Source organism: Emys orbicularis, chromosome 1 (genome assembly GCF_028017835.1).
Source record: "Emys orbicularis isolate rEmyOrb1 chromosome 1, rEmyOrb1.hap1, whole genome shotgun sequence".
Taxonomy (NCBI): Eukaryota; Metazoa; Chordata; order Testudines; family Emydidae; genus Emys; species Emys orbicularis.
In genome coordinates this window covers 20,879,427-20,901,559 of record NC_088683.1, presented here as the reverse complement: position 1 = coordinate 20,901,559, position 22,133 = coordinate 20,879,427, and the positions used below count along the sequence as shown (strand labels likewise).

General features: G+C 43.1%; 1 protein-coding gene across 1 annotated transcript in view; it reads right to left on the bottom strand.

The window, feature by feature from the left end:
- Positions 1–22,133, bottom strand: part of LOC135895122 (semaphorin-3D-like) — a 179,616-nt gene that overhangs the window by 64,635 nt on the left and 92,848 nt on the right. The window contains exons 6-9 of the mRNA XM_065423193.1: positions 21,310–21,429; positions 11,603–11,696; positions 7,847–7,975; positions 1,034–1,176 (exon numbers count right to left, since the gene is read on the bottom strand). Coding sequence (XP_065279265.1) covers positions 1,034–1,176; positions 7,847–7,975; positions 11,603–11,696; positions 21,310–21,429 — 486 coding nt within the window. The remainder of the gene's footprint in view (positions 1–1,033; positions 1,177–7,846; positions 7,976–11,602; positions 11,697–21,309; positions 21,430–22,133) is intronic.

Below are 22,133 nucleotides of genomic sequence, written 5' to 3'. Positions count from 1 at the left end.
ACCAGCAAATGAAGAAAGCTGTACAACGGTACCATAGAAATGCAGCAGTTTTACCTCTGAGATTACTACATACAGGGTTTTTGCTGAGACATGGGCCATCTCATAATCAAAGCATAATGTTTTCAAAGTGTAATAACATACAGACATTGAGACTATTCCAAAACATGATAAAGAAACTAAACAGTTCCAATGTGACATTGGAGTTCCTCATGTTTCCAACATGACTTTGGCCACTCCATGGAAACTTAATCAAAAACACAATTTCTAATGATCTGGTCCATACTTTTTTGAAAAAGCCCAGCTTTTCTAATCATTACCAAAGTTTCATAAATCCATGGAACTGATCACAAAAATACTGCATTTGGAGCACAGGGCATCTGCAGTAACAACATCTATCATTACAGTGTTATGGATTACAGTAATGGCTGGGGAAAGAAGATGCGGGCTGGGTACAAAGAACACATCAGCTAAAATAGTGTATGGGTCGTTATTACTATTATTTATTATTTCTATTATTGTAGCACCTAGGGGCCCTAATCATAGGCCAGGCATGGTGCAAACACAGAACAAAAAAGACATTGTTAGTAATACTTGTGGGGGTGATACACTGATGCTCCCCACCTCAGCTGGGATTCTATTTTCCCCTTAAGCCAGTGTACACCCCATACAAAAGGCTCGTGTACTCTGACTTTGCACAGATGCTTAGGATTTAGCCTTAACCGAGACAGCAAAACAAAGGCTCTCACCATAGAGTAGCTGAAGATTAATCAATCGCTATTTAGATGCATCATTATCGATTATGAAAATATTATGTTTCCAAAAAATATGCTGATTTACTAAGTATCAAGCCTATTTTACAGTTAAGGAAAGTGAATTTTAGACATCATTAGCATTCCATGTTATTGCACATTACTTAGACGGTACTATGGGTGAGGTTATTTCCTTCCCGGACAAAATTGAGATTTCTTAAAGAAACAAATTAAAGTTTCCTTTTTTTAAAAAAAGAGGGAAAAAAAGAATGTACATTTCTCACCTTACAAATTCTTCCAACTCGGGAAAGGATCGCTTTGTCAGACGTGCTGCTATCTTGAGATATTTCTCGGAAAAAGAAATAGATTTTGTCGTCGTCTGGGTTGTATGTGTCCGGGATGGGGTAGGTTCCAATAAATTTTGCTCCTAAAAGAAACCCCCAAAACAAAAACAAATTATTTAAGTATAAAAAAAGAACCCCTAATACTTGAGACCAAGATTCTGCGTTTGTGTCCATGAAGCAGATCATGGTGAAATCAATGAGTCATCATAAGCATATCTGAGAGAAGTCTGGTCACAAGACTGTATTGACCCCAAAAGTATTTACATCTAATAGGGTAGCTTTTATTCTTCAGGCTGTATTCTGTTGCAGAACCCTGCATTGACATAATTGGCTGCCATTGTGAGTTTACAGGGTTAATGCCAAGGTTTTTAGATCCAAAATCCATATCTATGATACAGCTGATTTGCTGCTTGTGTTACCCTGTTTCCTGCTAAGCGGGTTTTCCAAAATCACACACTATGTTACACAGTTATCTAATTTAAAAATGGCAGCACTCAGTGGTAGTCCAGGGACGTAGGAAACCACAAATGTTTACGAGAGACAGTATGCAAGGGAGCAATATAACCTCTATTTGTTTGCATGACTTAAGCTCAGATATTAATAACAGCTGTACTAAGACAATAGTTTCCTATGCACATGTGCTAGGATGGCCTTACTAAGTCAACAGTGTTGAGATTGTCTCGCTAAGACAATTGGTTCATATGTCCCTGTTCTGCTCTACAGTCTCATTTTCAAAGGTTTAATAACTTGGCATTTTCACTTTGCTTGTGCACTCAAATCAGAAAGTAACGAAATGCCAGCCACCTTAGCTAGCGAAGCAACAACAAGCAACAAAATTCAAATACACAAATAGAGGGGGAAATATTTAGGGAAATTGCTTTAAGATGTCCTTGTGATCTGCTACCATGACTGAGATCCTCTGGGAGCACTCAAGATAACTGTCCTTTGCCCTGAACAAGAGGTGGGCCAGTGACCAGACTAACTCAGCGGGAGTAGGCCCTTGACTCTGGAATTCATTTCCCAGGCTGGTCAGACAGAGCATAGTATCTCTGGCCCTCAACGGGTACAGTGCAAGGATCATCTTTTCTCCCAGTTGTTTGGCTAGGGGGTAAGAAAGAGGGGCAAAACGAAGACTAGAAGATGTTGAGTGAGTGAGCAGTGAACTGGTCGTTTGCAGGGAATGATATTTTCTTCTGCCTCCATAAGAAGTTAATTGATTTGTATTTAAATATGTTTGTTTAAATTCTCAGTATGCACAATGATGCCAGAGAGCGAAATGTATGGGCCAGAATAACATTCGTATTACTCCAGCTTCACACTGGTGTGACTCCATGGAGTTACATGTCACTGTAAAATTGGAATGACGCAGTAGATCATGTGGGCTAGGATTTTCAAATGAGCCTAAGGGAGGAGTTAGGCACCCAACTCCCACTCAGCCCCTTTCAGGCTCTTTTGAAAATACCAGCCCTAGCCATTAATAAATTCATAGCATTAATACGCTTCCAAGGTGGCTATCAGCTTATAGAGCTAGTTAAAAATAAACAAATAGCAAATTCTGAAAAATACCTTGCCAGTATCCTTATTACTTTCAGATTTGTTTAAAAAAATCCACATCTGCAGAGCTAAACTCTGATTTTTTTTAATTACAATTTTACTGGTTTCCTTGGCAAATGGAATCCAAAAACAAATGCACAAATATCAGTTCCTGGAACATATTTGAAGCAATCTCAAACAAATTGAATAAAGGAACAGGAATACTTAAGTAATACAATATTCAAGGATTTAAATTCACAATTGAAAACATTAAAGTTGAAAGTTACATCCGAACAAATAAACTGGAAAAGGTAATCATACACAGACAAAGACATAGAAATCAATGTAATAAACATGACACACACACACACACAAAATATTTTTTTTCCACAAGTGAGATCTTCCTCTCATCTTTAGTATCCTGTTCACACTCTATATAGAAAAACAAATTATAATCAGCTGTGACATGGTTTTTGTATGTTTTGTAGAGAAAACAAATGGCATAATTGTGCATTTTAAATCATTGCTTATATTCTCAATCATATTGTCTGTCTTCATTCAAAAATCTGACTAATTTTAATAGAAAGATTGTAAAGATTTCATTTGCTGAGGTGTGTATAAGGAAACAATAAGGCACTGAGATGATAAATGGAGAGCAAGGCCTGGTAACAGATGATACAGTATATCCTGGTATTGCATAAACTTTTTGTAATTTGCTCTGATGACCTTCTGGGAGCAGCAATACAAGTAGAGAAAGTTCACTAACACCGTGTATATCCCTGGTGTTGTATCTGATTACCTATTTTAAACAATGCTCCAATCCAATATTATAGGATTGCTTGGTCAAGAGGCTCAATAAAGTTTATTCAACTGAGTAAGTCGTATTAAGACTCGTGAGGCCCGGATGCAGAGGGAATCAAAGGAGTGGGAAAGGCCGAGAAAGCAGGGAAGTGAAGGGAGCAGATCTGAAGCAGCATGAGCTAGTGGAAGACACACTGCACCAACACTATGATTTTGGGCCTCTAGAGGGCATGGGTATAGAAGAGGGGCAGCTACTCCGTGATACATGCTTCCCATGCGTTCTACATTGTGGAACAAACCCCTGGAGGTTAATGATATCCAGGGAGACATTAACTCCAACAATGGCATTAGCTCCCTGGACAAGTGGGAGGAATGTGTACTTGCTTGGTGTATACGTGTGTGTGGACAGATCAAAGACAGCATGGTTCAGGAGCCAGGCACACTGCCATAGGACTCTTCAATTCTCATACAATCCTTTTCACTGCCAATCTTGTCAAGAATCTGCTTGGCTTGGACAAGACAGATCCACAGAGCTTCAATCTAAGGCCCAATCCTGAGAATAGATCCACATGCTCATTGACTTCAGCCAGTGGCAGATTTAGAGTTAGTGGGGCCCTGTGCATAGCTTCATTTTCAGGGCCTCCCCCTCGGGACCCAGCCCAGAAAAAGAACATTCTTTTTTTCTTCATCCTCCTCCTATATTATAAGTTATGGGACATAAATGAAAATAAAGTGAGGTACCCTGATTGGGGCAGGGGCTTGGGATGCAGGAGGGGGTGCAAGGGTCGGACTCTGGGAGGGAGTTTGGGTGCTGGGTGTGGGCTCTGGGCTGAGGCAGGGCGTTTGCGTGTGGGAGGGGTGCGGGGTCTGGGAGGGAGTTTGGGTGCTGGGTGCAGGCTCTGGGTTGGGGCAGGGGGTTTGTGTGTGGGAGAGGTGAGGGGTTGGGCTCTGGGAGGAAGTTTGGGTCCTGGGTGCGGGCTCTGGGCTGGGGCAGGGGGGTTGGGTGCGGGCTCTGGAAGGGAGTTTGGGTGCTGGGTGCGGGCTCTGGGCTGGGGCAGGGGGTTGAGGTGTGGTTGTGGGGAAATGGGGTGGCACTTAACTCGGGCGGCACAGCTCCCAAAGTGACTGGCACACACTCCCCCTCTGGCAGAGGCTCCTAGGCGGGGGAGGGGGGCAGGGGGTCTCCGTGCACCACTGCCCGCAGTCGCCGCCCCCGCAGCACCCATTGGCCTCAGTTCCCAGCCAATGGGAGCTGCAGAGTCGGTGCTCAGGGTGGGGACAGTGCGCAGAGACCCCCCCTCCAGGGGCCGCAAGGACATGCCATCTGCTTCCAGGAGCAGTGTGGTGCGGAGGGAGGGAGGCAGAGTGGACAGGTAGCCGCCTTAGCCCTGCTGCTGGCACGTCTCTGCACACCCCTTGGGGGGAGGGGGACAACAGGTCTCCGTGTGCTGCCTGGTGTGGGGGCAGCGTGCAGAGCCACCTCCCCCACGCCAGGGGTGCATAGAGACGTGCCAGCAGCCGGCTGCTTCTGGGAGCGATGTGGGGCCACCAGCCACCGCATGCAGGCAGCCTGCCTACCTGAGCCCTGCTACTCTGCCGACCATGACTCAGGGACAGGTTGTCAGATATTTGTCCTGCATTTTGGGTCCCCCCCTGCCATTGGGGGCCCAGTGTCACTGCACAGTTTGTTTCATGGTAAATCTGCTCCAGACTTCAGTGGGACTCTGTGCAGGAGTAAGAGTCCCAGTGGGTGTGAATTTGTTTGAAGGTTTATTCATCTCATCCCTTCTGAAAGGCTGCTATTAATGCAGTCAAGAGTAGGATGTGAAGGCAATGCACTGCACAGGACCTAATGGTGTCCCAGAAATCTTTGCCTTCTGCATTGTTTTTTCCCTCCACAAGAAGGAAAAATACTGCTTCAAAAAACATTTTACTAAAAACTTAAAACTTAAAATGCTAACATGCATTATAGCACAATCTCCTCTGCACTCAACCCCCCCACCCCAAGCCATACATTTTTCACTTATCCTAAGTAAAATATGAGTCACCCCTGCAAGTAATTTATTGCTAATTATACAATTACTTAAATATGTACAACCATTCCTAGAGGTCTAACATATGCCTGGTAAATGGATAGTTTAGGCAATTTAGGTTCTGGAGTGATTTTAAACCTAAATATTTTCTTAGCACCAAAATCTGCTGAAAGCACAAAATGTATGTGATTGTTAATATTACTTAATAAACTAGTGATGCACCGAGTATGATGGTACAGTATTTAGTGCAAAAAATGATCATAGTAGTTAGAATTTCCTCAGCCTTAACAGAATCATTTTAAAACATTAAAAACAGCTAGTTTCTATGTATTCCAATGTAGAACAATGCATGGATTGTCTATGTCAAGTTTCAGACATGCTATAATTGTAGTCCTTAAATACGGCTGGAAAGAGAGCAAAAACCTGACAGAGATGTTGGGGGCTTCATTATTTACTTGGTATGAGAGAGTATCCTCACCACAGCCTAACATACTAAGTTGTTTTTAAAACTCAGCCATATTCATATAATGCACACTGTCCTTACAGAATTCTCACAAATATGTTACCTCTTAGGGAAAACAAAATCAATTAAAAAAAATGGTCTAAAAAGCCAAACCAAAAACCTCAGAACTAAAACACATACAAAACTCTCAATTTCTTCACTTTATGTTGCACCCATTTACTGTTCCCTTGCCCGTTTAGGGCCCAATCCTAACCACACACACAGAGGTAACTTTTTGATGCCATTGAACAGCCCAAGTGGAAATTAATGGTGTAGGTAAGTGTGTGCAGGGTTGGACTGTTAGGTTGTAAGGCACAGAACACAAAGGTAGTGAGGCGTCTAATTCCCATTAATTGGTGCCTAAACACCTTTGGGGATCTGGGTCTCAGTTCTTTTGGGCAGGAAATGGAACCTTCTAATATGTCTGTGCCATGCATACCAACAGTAGTGCTAGAACTGTAACAACTAAATTCATCAGCTCACAACAACATTAAATCTTTTCTGTGATAATACGTTACCCCTTAGGAAACTGGCTAATCCTAAGGATGTTTATGCCATAAGTACTGGTCAATGTCCAGGGTTCTAAATTGGCTAGTGAGGGACCAGGCCACATCAAAACTCCTGAAAGGAGCCAGTCCTGGCCTGAGCTGGCCTGCCTCACTTTCTAAGAACCCTCTCCTGCTCTGGACTGCAAACTGAACATGCCTTGCCTTCCTTCACTGCCAGACCTCAGGAAGTGTAGCAGCTGGCGGATTGGCACGCAGCAAGAGAGGTGGGGCAGAACAGGTACAGAGGCAGCAAAGGGAGGAAAGCAGGAGACAGCAGAGAGGGAGCTCAGCAAGGCCTAAAGGAGATGAGATTCTCCACCTGCTTGGAAGGATCCCAGTTTTACAGCCTGGGGTGGGCTAAGGATATTTTAGTGGTTGTATATATGGCTTTTTTACACAGGAAAGACACTGGGACAGGGGAATGGGCACAAGTGGATAGAAAGGTGAGGCAACTGCATGGGAGGAGAGAGAGGAGTGAAAGAAAGAGTAAACTCTTGTCAAAGGGTTAACAGGCACAATGATCCCTTTCAGAGGAGAAGTCAACTTACCCCTGCGGTCAGGAGCTCTGGCTTTACAATTCACCCATAATAGCCACATGGTCATGCTGCATCAGGGCCCAGTGTTGCCACATTTTTAAAGAGAACGGATGGCTGAAAGGGGACACTTTCATATCTCCTCATTGAAAGGCATTAGGATTGTGGGTGAAGTTTTCTGTGCCACTCTGTGTGTGTGGTTTGAGGATGGCTGGGTATAAATATATTTTTTACAGGGTTTATTACTTTTAAAATGGTTTTAAATGGGCAAGAAAAAGCAGTCTGTTACTTAGGAAGCAAATTTAAAGCATTCATAGTGGTTTTAAACTGTTCCTTGGAGTAGCACGGGATATTTTTCCCCTGTGTGGGCGGGAGGAGGAAACCTCCTACCTAATAGATGGAATTTCTAGTCTGACATTTCAGAGCGCTGTAGGAAGCAGTTTTTAATAAATGATTGCAACTGTTTGGTGAAAAAAAGTATTATTCCAACAACACTGAAAAACTAGAAGCACTTATGCCATGAAATTATTTCCAACTACTGTGCTATATATAGACTCATAGATTAGAGATGGAAAGAATTCTTAAGTCTTGTACTTCAAATCCCTTCCATTGCAGTATTTTCCCCTCTGGTACATTTCTCCAGCACTTTCTCCATTCTACTTTTAAAAGACTGTAGTTGGGAATAACTAATGATGCAACTTTATTTATGCTTGTTATATACATGTTTTAAATAAAATGGGCCTCTGAACTTTCAAAAAAGCAGAGACAATGCAGTCAACAGCAACATATGTTTAGTGTCCTACCGTTAAGCCAGTAATGTTCTGAAATGTCAGTTCTGATGTAATGGTGGTCGTGAGAAGGGCCCAGAGAACGTGTTAAAGCTGTATCTTTGCCAAGGAAATCAGAAGCTGTTCCAGCATAGAGGTAGTCATCTGTAAATGAGAAAGAAATAGTGAGGCTTTCTTCAAGAACATGGTGTATATATGGTTTATTTTATTCCAGTATTGTTGCATTAATAAAGTATACATATTTTACACCATTCTTTTCTTTTAAATCAAAGTCTTTGATTCTGTAATGTAACATAAAGGATAACATTTTCAAATATACCTCAATGACTTCGGAGCCCAGGTCCCATTATCAAAAGTGACTTAGGCACTGAGGAGCCTAAATCCCATTGACTTTCAATGAAATTTAGGAAGAATTTCCAAAGGCTCCTAAGTGCTAACTAAATAATGTAATACAGATCGGTGTTTCATACGCTGCAAACTGGTAATGATGAATTTTGATACAGGGCCCAATCCTGATCATGTTAAAGTAAATGAGCCTCTTTTCCTGGGGCAGGTGATGATGATTTACCTCACAGCAAAACTAGAGTTAAACATAATGAGAGTTCCAGATTGTTTCCATGCATTGCACTGTGCCAGTTGCAATTGCAGTTACAGTTTATTCCTCTGCTTAGGTTTCTGTATGGTTCTTAGAATCCAAAGCCAGAAGGGACCATTGTGATCATATAGTCCAACCTCCTGTATTACACAGGCCGTAGAACTTCCCAAAAATAATTCCTAGAGCATATGTGACTATCTTCGTGGCATCTCAGCACTGCACAAAATTAAAGGCGCACAGAAGACCAGAACAATGTTTGCTCTTTGTGTTCATAGCATAGCTCTTTTGTGAAAAGAAGCCAAAAAAGACCTTGCTGCACAAGTTTTCCATTGCACAGTGCATTCCATAATATTTCTTTAATTCTTGCAAAATAAGAAGCTATGTTTAATAACGATGATTTTTATAACACATTTGTATATGACGACATATTTCTGGTGTTTGTAAGAAGAAACAACAAAACTATGATGATGCGTGTAATCCATACATGAATGGCAGAACTTCATATTGAACAGCAATCATAAACCACATATAAAAGGCACCTTTACTCAAATTCTGACATGGGTGAAAACATTCTTTGTGATCTCTGTGCAGATAAATCTGAAGCTGAAAGTAACTGCATTTTTAATATTATGCAATACTGATGTTGTGAAGTTTCTTCTGTTCAGAGAAAAACACATATTAAAAAATATACCTAATCCTCCCCCAATAAATATAAACCAAACAAACCTATTTTATCAGTATTACTATTATCTAAGTAATCCTTCCGTAACAATATTTTAAAATACATCTTTCAGACAGCATGTCTCCTTTGTGCAATGACAATAGCACATTCTGAAAGGTAAATGTCAAAATGAGGAATGGATGATATAATTAGTGTTTGCTAGCTGACAGGCATTCAATGATTGATACATCTGAAAGACTCAAAGAAAATGCCCATCCTCACTTAACCTCTGTTGACAAGGAGCTTTCAGCACTTAACTTATTCTTTGGTATCCTGCATTCCAACTTCCTGTTGTTTCCTACAAAGGCTTTGGTAGACAAGAATTTTTAAAAAGGGATGGATGCTAAACAATATTAATCATAAATGCATTAAAAAGCTTTGAGCAACTGCATAATAATATAAAAATGCCTACGTAGGATAGGCAGATATTCAAAGCTTTTGGTAATACACTCGCAACTACTCGCAAGGAAGTATTTGTAGAATCAGGCAAATAGCTTTTTAAGATTAGGTACTAAAATAGACACCAACAAATGCATTCAATCTGCCCCTGTAGGTTTTAGCCAAAGGGACTAGTTTTTTAACATAATGTATAGCTAATCTGTACACAAGATATTGAGGCCAAATGTTTTGCAATATTTAAAAAAATATATAGACATTTATAAGGAGAATGAGAGCATTCCCAATTACATTAAAATATATAACTATTTATAAAGGATAGAATTCCTAGCTCTGTAGAGTGTTTCACATCTTTATATCCCAAAGCACTTTACAAAGGAGGTCAGTATCATTACCCCCATTTAAATATGGGGGGAAATGAGGCACAGAGTAGGGTCGTGACTTGTCCAAGGTCACACAGCATGCCTGGGCAGAGCCAGGAACTGAATGGAGGTCTCTTTTCATAGACTCTAAAACCATGTTTCATCTGAACTCCTGCATAACACAGGACATAGAACTTCCCCCCAAATAATCCCGGTTTGAACTACAGCATCTCTCTTAGAAAAATACCTACTTTTGATTTAAAAATTGCCAGTGATGAAGAAGCCACCATAATACTTGGTAAAGTGTGCCAATGGTTAATTACCCACCACTATTAAAAATGTACACCTCATTTCCAGTCTGAATTTGCATAGCTGCAACTTCCAGCCACAAGGAACTTGGCAGCAGTGGGTCCCACTCCAATGCCCAATCTTGGTCCAGTGCCCAAGCCATTAGGCCAAACTGCCTCCCTTATGTTTCAGGGCATGAACTAATTGATGTGTTAGGAAGACATTTCCCCCAAGGGCAGGTGATTTCACAGCTGCCTATTGCAGTGTTTCTTGTGCCTTCTCCTGAAGCATTTGGCATTGGTCAGGGATGGGATACTGAAATAAAGGGGTCACTATTTTGGTCCAGCATGGGAGTTCTTATGTTCTAAATGATATGTTTTAATAAATTGAAACGTGGCTTCTTCTTCACTGCACAAGACTTAACAGAGAACTCAAAAGTATTTTAATGCTACTGAAATTAACAACCAGCTCTATAATAAATCAGAGTGTTCTGTCACATTAGGAAAAAAGAGAACAGTAGAAGTTTTTAGAATCCCTTTTTAGAAACAGACTTCACAGCCATTAAAAAGGGCTAGGGGTTCCTCAGAATGGTAACCCTCTGGCTTTAATCTATTGTTTTTAATAAAAGAAGTGCTGGCCCTTCAGCTGGGTCAAGATCACAAATCATCGATCTTATTATTGTAGAATAAAGGCTGAACATTAGTCATATTCTTTTTATAACCTCAAGTGTCTGATACTTCAAAGCACTATCACCACTCCTCTTTTGCTGTAAATGAAAAGGTCATGGAGCGTCACTCTTATCTCGTATTCATACACTTGATGGACAAGTTAAATGAAAATTGTCCAAAGCTCTGAACCAAACCATGACAAAAGTAGCTCTCTTACAGTGGTTTGAAATTCAGAGGTCAGGCTGACATTCCATGACACCAAATGTCAGACCACACAGCATGGAAGTACAGGCCTCTGAAGTGGCTACTCAAATAATTAGAAACCTCAAAATGGATTTATGCAGATGACTTCATGTATGTCAACAGACTTCAAAGGGCTGACAATATTGATAATTGCCACAGAACCCCTGAATCATATGAAATACTGTATACAGTGTTTTTTTTAAGCAGAAATGACTGGGTAAAGAGGACACCACCTTGTTTCTAAACTGGCAGCTTTTCCATTTATTGGCTCTCATATTTCCCCTTTAGCTTTATTGCATTCATTTTTTTTTTTAGCATATGCAAAGTGAAGGACACTGTTGGGCCAGGTCATGAGCTAGTAAAAATTGGCATAGCATCATAAAAGACAATGGAGCTCAGCGGATTTGCACTGGCTGAGGATCTGGCCCTGTTGTTTTTAGTTAAATAAGATTGTGATGAACACGCAAGGAAGAAACATCCGTGATGTTGACATCTTACCTGTCATTACTGAAGCAAACGGCTGATGAGGATCAAAAGGACATTTCAACCTGCCAGACTCCAGGTTCTGAGTGTCCAGTCTGAATACCATTTCCTGAGAATAAATGCAAATTCATTAACCAGGTGTCAATGCAGAGAGAGACTAAGGCCTGGTCTACACTAACCCCCAAATTCGAACTAAGGTACGCAACTTCAGCTACGTGAATAACATAGCTGAAGTCGACATACCTTAGTTCGAACTTACCACGGTTCAGACGCGGTCCACACGCGGCAGGCAGGCTCCCCGTCGACTCCGCGGTACTCCTCTCGCCGAGCTGGACTACCGCAGTCAACGGCGAGCGCTTCCGGGATCGATTTATCGCGTCCAGACCAGACGCGATAAATCGAACCCGGAACTTCGATTGCCAGCCGTCGAACTACCGCGGTAGTGTAGACCTGGCCTTAGTCTCAGACGTATTGCTCTTCTCATATATGAAGTAACGGTGTATTATACTGTGTATCTCTCACGCGTCTGGCCTTTATGTCTGTAGTTTTATAGCTCTGCTTTGTATCTGGCTTTTACATTCATCATTTTAATGCATCACAGTCATTTAATAGCAATGAATCTAATAAAAATAAACTGATCTGAAAATAGATGCATTGTTCAATTCCATCCATCCAGATTAAAGGCTGGATGTGCCTTAAAGGCATACGTCCTTGTTGGGGAGGGAGTGCTGACTGTGCACAAATGGGAGGGATTCTGGCTATCTCCACATGGATTTCTCTTGGGGCTTCTGAACAGTGCTCACTGCAGACGCAGCTCAGCCACTCTTCACATGAGTGCAGCATGTGCTCTCCCCTTGCCATCTTTAAGGAAGCTGTTGACTATGGGGATGCTAGCATGGCTCATTGGCTCCAATCACCACCTGCATAGTGGCTAGGAGCTGGGCAATGGCACAAGGCATAAAGCAGGATGGAGAAAAATCATGATTTAAAAAAAAAATAATGGATTTAAAAAAAAATCAAACAATGTTTTTTATTTAGATCTTACTTATGTATTTACATGTTGCTAGTCCTTTACTTTCAGCCCGTTTTATAGTCTTTAACTGCGTAAGTGGCTATTTGGTACTTGTTTCCTTCATTAGTTTCCTATTTGTTAGTAAAATTTCAAGATTTACAGAGATTTTTTTTCCACTAAGAAATTTCACACTTAAAATGTTTGTCTGTGCTGGGAGAGAGAAAAACCCCCCACATAAGTCTAGGGCCTCCCTATGGGTTTGTCTAGCCTTGGAATGTTTTACCAATTATACCAGTATAATTATGCCTGTATCATTTAACAGCTACTGTTATACTAATATAACTTGCAAGGTGGACACACTTATTCTGGAGTAAGAGTGGCTTTTCTAGGTTAGTTTAAACCCCTTACAAAGCAACATAAGCTAAACGGGAAAAAACAAAAAACAAAAAGGCACTCATACCAAAATAAGAGTATCCACCTAGGGACTCACATCACTATAATTAGAGTGGTTTAAATTAACACTTTAGTTTCCACTGGTATAGCTTTCCTGTGGGGACATGCCCTAATATCCTTATTGTGAGAACAGCACAAACTGAAACACAAAATTGATAAGCAAATAGTCTGGGCTGTATTTGCAATCACCACTACATTCCATTACACTGAACTGCCAGAAGTCAAGAAAGCTGAAATGGTTCAGCCATATTACACTCTTCCAACATGGTTTGCAATCTGAAGTCAGTGGGACCCTGTGCTTTTTAATCACTTAGCTGCTTTTGAAAATCCTACTCTTATGTCTATAAATATGGGCTTGTGGTGGGTCGGCTGCCCCACACAGGGAGAAGAAGGGGTTAAAAGCAGCACCAGGGAGGCTGCGCAGAACCCATTAATCAGGAAAGGGCTTATTGATCCCACCAATAGGGGGAAGGCTTGCTGGAGCAGCCGATCAGAGCCAGCGAGGGCCATATATAAAGGGCTGCTCAGCAGCGCAGAAGGCAGTCTCTCCCTGGAAGGCAAGGGAGGAGGACTGGCTGCCTGAAGTGGCATAGCTAGAGCAGTGCTGGGCAGGGGCAGCGGAGTGAAAGGGTGAGCTGCTGGCTGACCACTGCCAGGCTGGGGCCTTGCTCCAAGGGCTGACAGTGTGCTAGGGCTATGGGGGAAGTGGCCCAGGGAAAATAGGCAGCAGGTCGGAGGAGGGCAGTAGTTGGCTGCCAGCTATAGGGTCCCTGAGTTGGGACTCAGAGTAGTGGGTGGGCCTGGGTCCCCCCACTTGCCAATGAGGAGAGTGGCCGGTATACAGACTGCAGTTTGTCCCTGAGGCGAGGGGCTGGACATTGGACTTCAGTTGGCCAGTGAGGCAAGTGGCAGGAATAGAGACAGCCGGAGGGCCATGCCCAGAAGAGGACACTGTGGTCTGGGGAGCGATGTGGGTCCAAAGAGTGGAGACAGCAGTGATGGCAGGCCTGACACAACTAGCTGAAGGCGAACTGGAAGGGCCGAGAGCTCATTCCCAGGACGGCCAGCAGGAGGCGCCATGGTGGTGAGTCCCGCTTTGCCACAGGGCTTAAAGCAAACTTTAGGCTCCTATTTTTGGACCGTATGTATGAAAAAAAACACAACCTTTGTTAATGTAGTGAAGGTCTAAATAGTTTTTCATTGTTAAAACAAAATCGCTTCGGTGTTAGTGACAAAAATGTTATGCCACTAAGGTAAAAGTTTCAATAAAAAATACCAATTTTAGCCTGTGATGCTGCAAACACTCACATGAATGCTTAACTTTATGCATGTGAGTACTCCCATTGAAGTCAATTTGACTATTTGTGTGAGTAAAATTATGCAACTGCTAAAGTATTTGTTGAACCAGGGCCTTAATTTTCCATATTTTGTTTTTTGCCTGGAGCAGTTTTGTATAATTGCAGTGAGATACCCTACTAGTAGTGGCATTTAAAAACCCCTCCTGCATTTATAGTATCAGAGGGGTAGCCGTGTTAGTCTGAATCTGTAAAAAGCAACAGAGGGTCCTGTGGCACCTTTAAGACTAACAGAAGTATTGGGAGCATAAGCTTTCGTGGGTAAGAACCTCACTTCTTCAGATGCAAGTGAAGAAGTGAGGTTCTTACCCACGAAAGCTTATGCTCCCAATACTTCTGTTAGTCTTAAAGGTGCCACAGGACCCTCTGTTGCTTCCTGCATTTATAGTTTAGCTCTTCATACATTTTAATTTAAAATTGCAATAGCACAAATTTTCTAATTCGTTTGACAAAGTTTCAACCTGATTTAAATCAATTATTAAAATAATAAAATAAAAATCAAGTGCCCCCAATGAATGGTTTAAATCACTTTGTGTTAAATTATTCCACCCTGTCTTGGGGTATGGAGGGCAGGCTACTTACACACCCACAAAGGGTCATGTACAATAGGACTCCTTAACAAGTTAAATCCACCAATCAGCTACACTACATGGTTAGATCAATACAAGGCAGCTTACATTGACCTAGTGTGGATGTGTCTTCACTTAAATTTGGCTCCCATCGATGTAAATGCCCCACTATGCCGACTTAATAACAAACACAACCTCCCCAAGCAGCAGAGAGTCACAGTCGATGTAGTTAGGTCAACACAAGGTATGTCTACACAGCAAAGAAAACCCCACAGCTAGCCCGTGCCAGGTGACTTTGGCTTGTGGGGCTTGGGCTAAGGGGATGTTTCATTGCTGTGTAGACTTCTGGGCTTAGCTTGGAGTCCAAGCTCTAGGACCCTGCAAGGTAGGAAAGTCCTAGAGCTTGGGCTGCAGCCTGAGCCTGAAAGTCTACACTGCAGTGAAACAGTCCCGCAGCCCGAACCCTGGGAGCCCACGTTGATTGGCATGGGCCAGCCACAGGTATCTAGTTGCTGTGCAGACATACACACAGTGTCAGTGGAGACACCGTGTTACTTAAATCGACTATTATTGGTCTCCATGAGCTGTCCCACATTGTTCCACACTGACCACTCTGGTCACCGTTGTGAACTCCACTGCCCAGGGGGTCAGGGAGACAGGACACTGCCCCTCCTCTTTAAAGCCCTGTGAATTTTTGAAATTCCTTTTCCTGGTTGCCCGGGTTGGTGAGCACACCTACCAGCTCTCCACTGTTGTGTGCAGCTGACCAGGCTGGCTACATGGTGTAGACGCGTTCTTGCCTGGAGTAAATGGGCGGTATTCGATCTCTTATGGGGAGAAGAGCTTGTGCAGGCATAGCGCCGATCTAGCCATAGAAACATGGACATCTAGAAGCAGATTACTTGGGGGATACCGGAGAAGGGTTACAACACGGTTGGTGTATGTGTACCTGAAATGGGGCGTTCTTTCCCCTTCATAAATTCTGTTCCCTTAATGTATTAAGTTTTAGAGGTTTTCTTTTAATTGCCTGGTTCATGTTACAGAATAAAATTCTATTTTTTGGAATAAAATTCATCTTTATTAGTTCACAACATATGCTGGCTGGTGCTGAGCAGTTCTGACACCCACCTCTTTCCTGTTACTTCACTGTCACAGAACCTGTAACACCATTCATGGACAATATTAATAGGTGTATTGACAATGTTCTAATCACTACAAGATTCATATCGGCCTGCAAAAGAGCAAGTCCAGGTAGAATACACTATAGCAACACTTACTACTCTGGCTCACTATTATAATGGTCTTTCAAAGCCTCCCTGAGCCGTGTAGCCCCGTACTGTATCTGAATGTTCAAATTCAGAAGACAGCTGCTCGACCTCCACCCCAGAGGAAACCTTTCTCCTTTTACTTCACAGATATTATGCAGGACACAGCGAGCCACTATAACCATTGGGATATTTTTCTCACTTAGGTCCAATCTTGTAAGTAAACAACGCTAGTGCTCCTTCAAATGACCAAAGGCACATTCAGCTGCCATTCTGCACCTGCTGAGCCTGATGCCATCCAGGTGGCCAGTGTATAGCTTCATGACCCTTGGGAGCAATAGGGGTAATCCGCCAGTTGGGAAAGAAAGACCCTGATTGCAGGTTTTTGAACAGTTCCATCTTCTTAAAGATGTGAGCATTGTGTACCTTCCCTGAAGAGCCCACATTGATGTCAGTAAAGTATCACCAGTGATTTACCAGAGCTTGCATTACTATAGAAAAGTAGCCCTTTTTGTGGATGTAATCTGTGGCAAAGTGATCTGATGCTAAAATAGGGATACACGTGCCATCTCTTGCCACACCGCAGTTCAGGAACCCCGTTACTGCAAAACCAGCCACTATGCCCTCCACATTGCCCAGAGTCACAGTCCTGCATAGCAGGAGGCAATTAATAGCCCTGCACACTTGCATGACAATGGCCCCGTGGTGGATTTCCCAACTCCAAATTGATTCCTGACTGACAGGTAGCAATCTATCCTTGCAAGTTTCCACAGTGTGAATCACCACTCGCTTCTCAACTGTCAGTGCAGCTCTTATTTTGGTGTCTCTGCACTGGAGGGCTGGGGCAAGTTCAGAACACTTTGTGGCTTTATGCATCCAAAAGCTCTGCAGCCACGTCTCATCATGCCAAACCTGCACGACAATGCAATCCCACCAGTCAATGCTTGTTTCTCAGGCCCAGAACCGGTGCTCCGCCATCTCCGGCTGCTCCGCGAATGCCACCAACAACCTGGAATTGGTTCTTTCTATGCCCCACAGCAATCTAGCCTCCAAGGAATCATCACGTTCTCCACAGCTCCTCAGGCAGCTCTGCAAACACTACAGGACCATGCCCTCTATGCTTGCAACGCTCATGACAATAGTGCAGAGCTGTACAGACTCCATGCTTCTGTCATGGCGGGTAGCAAGGAGGGATGTGTGCGTTTTTTGAAAAGAAGATGTGAAATATTATGGGATGGAGAACACTTCATTATGGGAAGTTGATCCCCAGCCTCCCAGTCACCACTGCATGACTCGTTTTTGCAATGCCTGATGGGGCCGAAACTTCCCAAAACACCCTGTGCTGGATGATGGCAAGTTGCACAGTGGGATTCCTACCCATGGTGCACTGCTCTCTGCACTGATACAAGCACTCCTGGTGAGGACGTGCTCCGCCGACACAAGGAGCAAAGTGTACACATGCACAAGCGATGTAATAACTGCGGTGACTGTATGCCAATGTAACTGAGATCGGAATAATTTTGTAGTGTAGACATGACCTAAGTTTTCATTTAGGTGACCAGAGGGCTGGCATTTTTATTTTTCCTATTATGTCCATCCATAAATTCTCTAGGTTCATGACAAAATATAAAAACACAGCAACACAAACCATGTATGCGGAATATTTAGTAACTAAGCTCCCTGCAAAGAATCAAATCCTTCCCAGTACTGGGACATATTCCACCCCATCCATTCACCTCATTCCCTCAAATAATGCCACTTGGGACACAGGTAAACATTGCCATGTTCTCAGAGGGTCACCAACGTAAGTTGAGGCATACTGATGGGGAAAATGAATTCTAAGGCTAAAGATCACTGGCCTGCTCCCATCCCACTCCCATTTCAACGAGGTGGTTTTTAGTATGAGCCCCTCAGAGGATCACAACTACAGCAGTATCAAATATGGACAGGGTGGTCTCTAAGTTAACCAGGATCCAAGTCATTTAGAGTTTTATACATCAAAACCAAATAGCTCAAACTTCACCCAGAAATCAACAGGTAACCAGTACAGAGCATAGGTGATTAACACACAACCCAGCCAAAACTTTTAACACTCTTTTGAAGGCTGTGGCAAAAGGCACAAATTGGGCCCAGTCCTGTTCACCTGGCAGGCAGGAGAAGTTTTGGCTTTGACTTCAATCGTAACAAGATTGGGATTTTAATCTCCTTAAATTCAACTGTGTGACGCCTTGGCAGATTTTATACTGTTTCCAAAACAGTATGTGCTGTGGCTTAAAGTCACCTGACCTGTTCTGACTCATCTGTTTCCAGAGCACTGGCATCAGACGGCAGAAGGCTGGCAGACACACTGGCAGGTTTCCAAGGTTGTCGGTACGTTGGCAGATTTCAAAGGCTCATTACAGAAAGGAAGAATATCTGGAGCCTTTGCTTTCCCAACAGCAGATTAGTGCCTAGAATCCAACAGGGTCGGACCGAGTTTGTTCATTACAAAACACACATAATTATAATCTAGACTTTTAAAAAACAAGAAAGGATCTGGGTCAATTGCAATGCTGTGTTACCATGCAAGAAACCTGAATTTAGTTCCGAGTCTCAGGGGACAAAATTCCACCTTCAGTACAAGACCCATGCAACCACAGTCATATCGATGGATTTGCAGGGAGAGTAAGGGCTAGCAGCATCTGGCTCCTAGCCTCTCACTTCTCAGGAGCTAAGTGAGACAGTGCAGAGACAGTGGATTTAGCCTATTAGATAAGCGCTGCAGGAGGAAAGGGAATGAGTGCCTCATGCCGTTCACCGCTACATTGCACTTGATTAAACAAGGCTGCAGGCAAGAGGTACTATCATGTGAGGCTTTGGGTGGTAATGGGAGAAATGAGCACTCCTTTGGGATGCAGAGGGCAAGCAGGAGAGGTGGGGGAAGATGAGGGAGAAAAGTTGCATATAGCCAATCCAAGAATTCTGTTCCAACGGCTGTAACAAAAGAAGCAGAGTTTATTACAGTGCTGCTTTTCTTTTATTTCAGAAGCACTAAAATGTGCTAATTTCTCTTTTGAATCTTAGGTAAGAGGCCTTTGAAAAAAGTGAATTATTTCAACCCATGAAAAACATAGCCCTCTTGCACCCTCAAACACACAGGAACATTGGACTTGTCCTAATGGATCAGGCTAGTCGTTGGTCCAGTCAAATGGCCTATTTCCAACCTTGCCCAGTACCAGCTGCTTTAGGGGAAGGGGAAAATAAATCCCTATAATGAACAATTATGGAATAATCTGTCCATAGGGGAAATTTCTTCCAGCCCCATCAGTTAGTGACTGGATTATACCCTGTCGTGTGAGTTTGGCACATTGCCACTGTTGTCACTAGGAAGAGCGTGGGCCTGTTACACCAATGCACAGGGTGCAGCATGTACAGACAGATGGGAGGGGACAATTTTGCAGGCCGGTGGAGCTGGGGGTAGAGCTTGTGAAGTGTTAGAATCAGTCTGAACCGAGCTTGTCCACAAGGACCGATACTTTGTGCCCTGTGCAAGGAGAGGAAGGAAAATCTCCTTAAATCCTCCTGCTCCATCCCTAGCAGATACTGCTCTGGTGCCTTTAGACCAGGTCAAGGGCTGGAATGACATAAAGAGGCCCTATAAGTCCCATTTCAGCGGTGGGTGGATTCCCTCAGTGCAGGTACTGATGAAGACAGCCTTCTGAGAACCTCCTCACAAGCCCTGGCATAGGATGCATGTCAGCAGAAGGGGCATGTCGGGGCAGGGCTGGGTTCCAGGCAGCACTGCGGCCCATAAGACAGAACTAGGAAACTGCTTAGAGACAGGTCCCCAGGACTAGCCTCTCCAGGCTCCAGATCATGCCAGGATCAGGGGCTTGCAAAAGTGGTTTAGTTTCCCTCCCCTTGGGCTGTGAGTTTGCCTCAGGTCCCTAAACCCTCTTTTCAGCTACCTTGTTTTTAAAAGTTTTATAGGAATCCTTGCACCTCGTACCTGGCAGGGAATATCTGGCCTTGGTGCTGTGCCTCAAAAGAATTGCAGGTAGCTGGTGTTACCACATACTTTGGCACACTATTGCTTACATTATATTTTACAGAGCAAGCCAACGTTATGTTAGATTTTGGGAATCATGGGTTCAGCTGACAAGTCCTTCAGGGTGAAATCACATCCAGGAGCAACACGCATGTGAAAGGACTCTGCTGTGTGTTCTAAAGGCGGGGGGGGGGGGCGGTGTGTGAGGGGGAGGGGAACTGCAGGACTGAATCCTGTGGCAAGGCTGTGCACCTGCTCAGCACTGACTCTAACAGATTTGAAGGAGGAATCTGAGATGCAGCCTGTTGCTCTCCCCAACTGTCATTTTGATCATGAGTGGCAGACAATCAGTCCTGTCATCTTCATCCCCATAACTTTCCTTCCCTCATGAGCAAAGAGCCACCACACAGTTCCCCCTTCTGCTTCCTTTTCAATTCACAGCCCCCCTGTGCATTGGAAAATGTGTTATTTCCACTGGGAATGGGTGGGTCTAAGGCCAGGCCTGGGGACTGAAAGATTTCACCCTAAATGGTGAATGGACTAAGCAAGACATAGTGGTTTAGACAGTCCCAAAGCATCAGGGCACTTCCATTCCCACGGGTAGTTGGCCCATGGAGTGATAGTGATAGTGGATTTAGAAGCTGCTACTTTCCCTGGTAGAAGCAGAGTGTTGCAATGCTGACCAGAAAGCAGGGAAAGAGAAATAGGAATAAATAAGCAGGAAAAGGATTTGCTAGAAAACAAGACATCTGGGTTAAATGTGCTCTTCACATAATTAATCATGGAAAGTGGCACTCTAAAGACCTTTGTATATTCATTCTTATTGGGCAAAGAGCTTTGTTCAAGTGCAATATGCACACATCAAATGTGAGAACATGAGTTCTTACATGACCTCTAAAATGCACCATAACCCTGCTATTTATACAAACTGCTGTCAGTTCATTTTTTATATCACTCACTCTGTTTTAAAATAAATGATGGATGCTAAGCGAGGTTAGAGCCATTTCTTGTCATGCACCATTGGTGGAGGGATTAAATTACCTCTTTGTGTATTCCAAGTTCAATGTATCCACAGATAGGGTGGAAGGCTCCTGTGCCACAGACATAAACATGGGTCCGGTTGTAGGGTTGAAGAACCCTGATAAAATTTGCACATTCTGTCTATTGGGAAAAATGGAGGAAAAGTTAATACTTTGCAACCATGCACACAACAAAACTCGTATTTGGTGACTATTTATTTTTGCTCTCACATCTACCTTTCATTAAGCAATAGCCAACATTATTTTTAAAAAGTTGTAACAGCTAAAGCATTAGCACTGGCTAACTACTGTACAGTTCATCCATCAGGCAATGACTTACATGTTATACTGATTACATTCTTGTTATACTGGTATAAAGCCATGAAGAATGACAAAATACATGGTGAAAGTCTAGTTTTGAGAAGTTCTCTCTGTACCAGTCTTTGTTGTAATAAAGCTCCAGTCTTAACAATTGTCTGGAAATGGGAAAGTTGGCAACCGTTTCCAAAATGTGGTGGGCCCCACGTTTGGCTGGCCCGTTGGTTCGCCTGTCATTTCTTCCAATTAAAGACTCAGTGCAAGCATTAACAGCCAAAGGTTAATTGTGGGAATGGAGGTGGGGGCCCTCCATCACTGTGGCAGTCCTCAGGGCTGCAATAAACTGTCAAAGGGTGCATTATGTACATACTCTCCTTGCATTGGCCCTATCTTATTGACCAGCAAGGACTGGGGCAAGTCTGTTATGCTCTGATGCACCCTAATCAGCAATCCCAAAACACAAGGAAATTTAAGCAAGACACACAGGTAGGTTGTCAATCAAAACTTGTAACAACCATGAACCAGTTA